The 7367-nt window shown below is 43.8% G+C and overlaps 1 protein-coding gene across 2 annotated transcripts; it reads left to right on the forward strand.

The window, feature by feature from the left end:
- The first annotated feature begins 1523 nt into the window (after positions 1 to 1523).
- LOC138636096 (tubulin beta-5 chain) lies at positions 1524 to 4754 on the forward strand. 2 transcript variants are annotated; one of them, XM_069723939.1, is made up of 3 exons: positions 1524 to 1637; positions 2591 to 2719; positions 2836 to 4754. In XM_069723939.1, exons 2-3 carry the CDS (start codon positions 2636 to 2638, stop codon positions 3652 to 3654), a joined length of 903 nt encoding a protein of 300 aa, XP_069580040.1. In that variant the 5' UTR covers positions 1524 to 1637; positions 2591 to 2635; the 3' UTR covers positions 3655 to 4754. The 2 variants fall into 2 exon arrangements, with proteins under 2 accessions (XP_069580040.1, XP_069580038.1); XM_069723937.1 differs by having other exon boundaries at positions 1527 to 1661.
- The last annotated feature ends 2613 nt before the right edge of the window (positions 4755 to 7367 follow it).

Below are 7367 nucleotides of genomic sequence, written 5' to 3' on the forward strand. Positions count from 1 at the left end.
ACGCCCCTCCACCACAGCAAAACGTGAAATAGACACGCCCCTCCACCACAGCAAAACATGAAATAGACACGCCCCTCCACCACAGCAAAATGTGAAATAGACACGCCCCTCCACCACAGCAAAATGTGAAATAGACACGCCCCTCCACCACAGCAAAACATGAAATAGACACGCCCCTCCACCACAGCAAAACGTGAAATAGACACGCCCCTCCACCACAGCAAAACATGAAATAGACACGCCCCTCCCAACAGCAAAACGTGAAATAGACACGCCCCTCCACCACAGCAAAATGTGAAATAGACACGCCCCTCCACCACCCTCCACCACAGCAAAACATGAAATAGACACGCCCCTCCACCACAGCAAAACATGAAATAGACACGCCCCTCCCTACAGCAAAACGTGAAATAGACACGCCCCTCCCTACAGCAAAACGTGAAATAGACACGCCCCTCCACCACAGCAAAATGTGAAATAGACACGCCCCTCCACTACAGCAAAATGTGAAATAGACACGCCCCTCCCTACAGCAAAACGTGAAATAGACTCGCCCCTCCCTACAGCAAAACGTGAAATAGACTCGCCCCTCCCTACAGCAAAACGTGAAATAGACACGCCCCTCCACCACAGCAAAACGTGAAATAGACACGCCCCTCCACTACAGCAAAACGTGAAATAGACACGCCCCTCCCTACAGCAAAACGTGAAATAGACACGCCCCTCCACCACAGCAAAATATGAAATAGACACGCCCCTCCACTACAGCAAAATGTGAAATAGACACGCCCCTCCCTACAGCAAAACGTGAAATAGACACGCCCCTCCCTACAGCAAAACGTGAAATAGACACGCCCCTCCACTACAGCAAAACGTGAAATAGACACGCCCCTCCCTACAGCAAAACGTGAAATAGACTCGCCCCTCCCTACAGCAAAACGTGAAATAGACTCGCCCCTCCCTACAGCAAAACGTGAAATAGACACACCTGCCCACTACAGCAAAACGTGAAAAAAAAATAATCTAAAATTCGAACATGCTACACTTTTCGTTGTGACTTTTCACATGCGCTGTCCCAGACGTTGCATCGCTGTTACGCAGGTACAGAAGCTTTAATTCTGAAACAGTAAAACTGACATAAAACCAAATATAGAAGCTAAATGATGCTTCAAAATTCAGATTACAGTCATGTGAACCGATGCGAGAAGGATTATTGCAGCTTTAAGGGTTGTGGGGAGGTCTGTGGATGGAGATGAAGCAGCAGTGAAACTTTCCAGCAATAAAATCTGCCTGTAAACAGCCTGAAGGAACTTTAGTGTTTGTTTTATAAACGGATATCTGACTGGAGAAGAAGCAGGGAGGTTTTATTTCTCTATCAAACACACACATATGAAATATAATCTGTGCGTCCGTCCACCAGATGAGAAATGGGTCACCAGTAGCAGAGTGTGAACGTTCCCATCTGTCGGGGTGATCGGTTTACATTTCACAGATTCTCTGTGCTGATTGGTTGTTTTGCAGGCCAGACAGGTGCGGGGAACAACTGGGCCAAGGGTCACTACACAGAGGGGGCGGAGCTCGTGGACTCGGTCCTGGACATCGTGAGGAAGGAGTGTGAGCACTGCGACTGTCTCCAGGTGAACTCATGGTTACTGGCTCAGGTAGCGGCCTCATTGGTGGGGTTTAACCTCAGTGGGCGGAGCTAGAGTACTTGTTTCTTCTTTTACATATTTTGTGGGAATTATAATTTCTGTGGCAATTTTTTCCGTGATTACAAACTGAGCAAAGAAAAGGACGGCTACTTCCTGAACCTCAGGGGGTTAAAAGCCTCCCTCGTCCCCCGGCGATTCATTATTCTGGATTGTGCACCAGAAAGAATCAGATAAAGTGACATGATAAAACCAGGTCGTGCATTTTCAGCGCTGTTATCAGCCCGTCAGTCAGTCAACCACGTAATGCCCTCAGGGGATGAATTTACTGACTTTCCATACCAATTTCATAGAATCCATTTTATCTGAAAGAAAATCCCACATGACTGTACGAATCTTTAATTTTCATGCAGTTCAGGGGGGGAGAGTGTCACGAGTTTTTTTTTTTGTAAGATGTCCCCTGAACGCCTCAGATGGAAGCTATCGCTAAGTGCTAGCTAGTTAGCTTGCCATGTGGCCAAAGATTAGTTTGAAAGAGTGAAATAAGTTGTTCTATTGTCAGATTTACTTCAGTTGAAGCCGAGTGAGTTCATTTCTGTGAGTTGAGTCGAGGCCGCGTACGGTAAGTGCAGCAAAACCTGTAGGATCCAAAGCAAAAACATAGATTTAGCCTTGGTATCGTAAAATTAAGTACCGAATGACTCAGAAATGTTTTGATTCTCAAAAGTACCGAAGCAGTTTGGTGTTAAAGTTGTGTATGGAGCCCGAGACAGTAGCAGGTTACATGATTCACTGTAAAGACTCCTTTAACTTTTGGTTTAGCGCCATCTTCAGGTCAACGTCATCCAAAGCTTTGATGACCAATGTGCAGAATTACTGACATTCGTCTCCAGAACACATCTTAATGAAAGTGCCAATTACATCTGTGATTCTGCCGGCAGGGTTTCCAGCTGACTCACTCTCTGGGGGGGGGGACCGGCTCGGGCATGGGCACCCTGCTGATCAGCAAGATCCGGGAGGAGTACCCCGACCGGATCATGAACACCTTCAGTGTCATGCCGTCACCAAAGGTCTCTTTTTGTTGTTGTTTGTGTTTCTTCCTGCTTTCTTCGTTCTTTACACCTTTTCTCTTTTGTCCGTCCCAGCTGAGCGTCTCTTCATGTCTGGTCTTCCTTTGGTCCACCAGGTGTCGGACACCGTGGTGGAGCCGTACAACGCCACGCTGTCGGTGCACCAGTTGGTTGAAAACACAGATGAGACCTACTGCATCGACAACGAGGCCCTTTACGACATCTGCTTCCGCACTCTGAAGCTCACGACGCCGACCTACGGCGACCTCAACCACCTGGTGTCGGCCACCATGAGCGGCGTGACCACCTCGCTCCGTTTCCCCGGACAGCTCAACGCCGATCTTCGCAAGCTGGCCGTCAACATGGTGCCTTTCCCCAGACTCCACTTCTTCATGCCGGGGTTCGCTCCCCTGACGGCGAGGGGCAGCCAGCAGTACCGAGCGCTCACCGTTCCTGAGCTCACGCAGCAGATGTTCGATGCCAGGAACATGATGGCGGCCTGCGACCCGCGCCACGGCCGCTACCTGACCGTCGCCACGGTCTTCCGCGGGCCCATGTCCATGAAGGAGGTGGACGAGCAGATGCTGAATGTCCAGAACAAGAACAGCAGCTACTTCGTGGAGTGGATCCCCAACAACGTGAAGGTGGCCGTTTGCGACATCGCTCCCCGGGGTCTTAAGATGGCCGCTACCTTCATCGGCAACAGCACGGCCATCCAGGAGCTGTTCAAGCGGATCTCGGAGCAGTTCTCGGCCATGTTCCGCCGGAAGGCCTTCCTGCACTGGTTCACGGGCGAAGGCATGGACGAGATGGAGTTCACGGAGGCGGAGAGCAACATGAACGACCTGGTGTCCGAGTACCAGCAGTACCAGGACGCCACCGCCAACGACGGCGACGAGAACTTTGAGGATGAGGAGGACGAGATCAACGAGTAAGGAGACCGAATGTGATCGGTAACGCTCTGAGAGTACGCTGGTAGTCATCGGTCGTCAGAAAAACACCAGTGAAGTCTAGATGTCCTGAAACATTGGAGTCAGCCGGCGATAAAATAGTTTTAAATTAAAAGTCGTCTTTTCAGTCAATCATCAAGCAGATTAAACATTTTCGACAGCTTCAAGAATCAAAGTATTCAGATGCCCGTTGAATCTTTAGAAAGACCTTCGGCCTCCGGTTCCTTGTACCGGGAACAAAGTTATTTCTATTTCGACACATGATGGAATAATACAAAAATTAATCCACATGTTCAATCGAAGTGAAAATAATTGTCAGCTCTTAGTTTGTTCCACAGTCGAGTTGGTTTTGTCTCAAAGTTCACGACGAACTTCAGAACTTCCACAGCAGAACTTTTTATTTGAGAAGGCGGAAGGTCTGATATGAGGGAATCTATTAGGGAATAGTTGGAACTGTTTATTTCAACAGTGGTCTCTTCAGACGATGACCGGCAGTCTGTCTGGAACTTTAACCGCTTGGTTTTTGTGCCTAAACACAGATCTTACGTCTTTAATTAAATGTCGGCCTTTTAAATGCAGAATCTGTCTGCAGCCAGACGACGTTTTGGTACCGGAAAGTTTCTGGTTTCCGTTTGTTGTCCAAGTAATTATCGACCAATCGTGAAGCTAAAGAGGCAGAACGCAACTCTAAACTCTGAAAGCTTTTTATTAGCTTTGCTGTGGTTGGTTTTTAAAACTTTAAATGAGTGTAAACAGGCTAATAGTGAAATAATCTGGTCGTAGAGACGTTGTTTCTCAGTCTTGCGTCTGAAGTAGCTAACGGCTAACAGCAACCAGGACGTCTGGACACACCGGCACCCCGCAAATACTGTCTGTTGTGCAAGATTGAAAGGATCTGAGATTAACATGATCAAACAAGGTCAGCAAAAGATTGTTTTCTTTTCTCCCTTTGAGCACTTTCTGCACTGCGTCTGTGATTTTTGTACATGTGAGCACGTTTACTGGCTGAGAAGTTGAAATAAAATCTTCTTTCAAGGCCTTGAAGTGTTGTATTTGTGCCGTCTGTGTGTTTTTAATCTGTACTCTGTGACGACGACTCAGTTTCCTTTAGCGCCACCAGCAGGTTGACATTAGTGGTTTTTAGTGAAATATATCTAAACAGCTGTTGGATGGATTGTCGTGAAACTTGGTTTCGCTTTACTTTCATCTGGTGTCATGGTCAGGTCAACACTTCACTTCGTTCTGTATTTTTGGTTTATGACGATTTAAAGCCTGAAAAATATCTGCTAATTAGCAGGTAGTCGCTAAACCGAGATGGTGAACACGGTAAACAGTGTGCTCGGAGTTTTGACCGATTTTCACAAATTGATCTCATCCAAGTTTCTCACTTCTGCGGGTTTTTATCTGAACACTGTTCAGATAAAGTTCATGCTTTTATCGAGGTAAAACTTAATAATAAATTCAAGAGGTTTAGAAGAGCAACTGGTCGAGGCAGATAGACGCCTGTCGGAGGTTTCTTCCTGGTAAAGGGGAGTTTTTTTCTCCCAGATGCTTGTGAGAATTGTTAGATTTTTTTTAGATTTTTTTTTTAAAGTTTTAAAGTTCTGTTGTAAGAACTTCTCTGTGTTAAATACCTTTTTAGTGATTTGCCGCTTTATACATAAAATTGAATGGACTAGAATAGAGAGGCGTAAGATAGCATCAGCTGAATGGTGGAACATGAAGTGCAGATGTTTTGTCATGTCAGTGTTCAGCAGATCAGACAGCGGTAACGGCCTGGTAATCTCTCAGCCGTGTGTCAGAGTTGATTTCCCAGCAGTTCTGTTTGTGTAGTGGATTACATGCAGCAGCAGGCAAAGACAAAAAGCGCTTGGCTCATGTCTGGTGGAGCTGATGTCTGTGGATCTATTCTCTAACTGTGGCCTTTGTCTCTGCAGCGTATTCAGCAGACTCTTTTAAACTGAGCTTCTTCTCTTCTTACAGACTGCATGTACAGATATCAACACTGACTGAACTGCCTCTTGTTCTAAACATTCCTCCTCCAGTAACAGCTGCCAGTAAATATAGATCGTTGTCCCGAGCAGCACCCAGCTTGAACAGGAAGGGGACGTGAATACCTCCACAACTAGTAGTCAGTAATTAAGTGTCTAAATGTGGAAGATTTAAAGTTAACCTACGACCACTGTTGGAACACTGGAGGTCAGAGTTGCATCTTTTGTGGGAGAACAGACTTGATATAAAACTACAGACTGGATATAAAACTACAGACTGGATATAAAACAACAGACTGGATCTAAAACACAGACTTGATATAAAACAACAGACTGGATATAAAACACAGACTGGATATAAAACAACAGACTGGATATAAAACTACAGACTGGATCTAAAACACAGACTTGATATAAAACTACAGACTGGATATAAAACTACAGACTTGATATAAAACTACAGACTGGATATAAAACTACAGACTGGATATAAAACTACAGACTGGATATAAAACTACAGACTGGATATAAAACAACAGACTGGATCTAAAACACAGACTTGATATAAAACTACAGACTGGATATAAAACAACAGACTGGATATAAAACTACAGACTGGATATAAAACTACAGACTGGATATAAAACACAGACTGGATATAAAACACAGACTGGATATAAAACTACAGACTGGATATAAAACAACAGACTGGATATAAAACACAGACTGGATATAAAACTACAGACTGGATATAAAACTACAGACTGGATATAAAACTACAGACTGGATATAAAACAACAGACTGGATATAAAACACAGACTGGATATAAAACTACAGACTGGATATAAAACTACAGACTGGATATAAAACAACAGACTGGATATAAAACACAGACTGGATATAAAACTACAGACTGGATATAAAACACAGACTGGATATAAAACTACAGACTGGATATAAAACTACAGACTGGATATAAAACACAGACTGGATATAAAACTACAGACTGGATATAAAACACAGACTGGATATAAAACTACAGACTGGATATAAAACAACAGACTGGATCTAAAACACAGACTTGATATAAAACTACAGACTGGATATAAAACCACAGACTGGATCTAAAACCACAGACTGGATGTAAACAACAGAATGGATCTAAAACACAGACTTGATATAAAACTACAGACTGGATATAAAACACAGACTGGATATAAAACAACAGACTGGATATAAAACACAGACTGGATATAAAACTACAGACTGGATATAAAACAACAGACTGGATATAAAACACAGACTTGATATAAAACTACAGACTGGATATAAAACCACAGACTGGATATAAAACCACAGACTGGATATAAAACAACAGACTGGATATAAAACACAGACTGGATATAAAACTACAGACTGGATATAAAACAACAGACTGGATATAAAACACAGACTGGATATAAAACTACAGACTGGATATAAAACTACAGACTGGATATAAAACACAGACTGGATATAAAACACAGACTGGATATAAAACCACAGACTGGATATAAAACACAGACTGGATATAAAACACAGACTGGATATAAAACACAGACTGGATATAAAACTACAGACTGGATATAAAACACAGACTGGATATAAAACCACAGACTGGATATAAAACCACAGACTGGATATAAAACCACAGACTGGATATAAAA

Source organism: Brachyistius frenatus, unplaced genomic scaffold (assembly GCF_029030835.1).
Source record: "Brachyistius frenatus isolate BFR_SWC_R1_liver_20210118 unplaced genomic scaffold, ASM2903083v1 Contig_351, whole genome shotgun sequence".
NCBI classification, from domain to species: domain Eukaryota; kingdom Metazoa; phylum Chordata; class Actinopteri; family Embiotocidae; genus Brachyistius; species Brachyistius frenatus.

Bases quoted from the DNA above. Each gene is read 5' to 3' on its own strand.
- LOC138636096 (XM_069723939.1), top strand. From the start codon at position 2,636: ATGGGCACCCTGCTGATCAGCAAGATCCGGGAGGAGTACCCCGACCGG. The intron at 2,720-2,835 runs GTCTCTTTTTGT...TTGGTCCACCAG, and splicing joins GTGTCATGCCGTCACCAAAG to GTGTCGGACACCGTGGTGGA.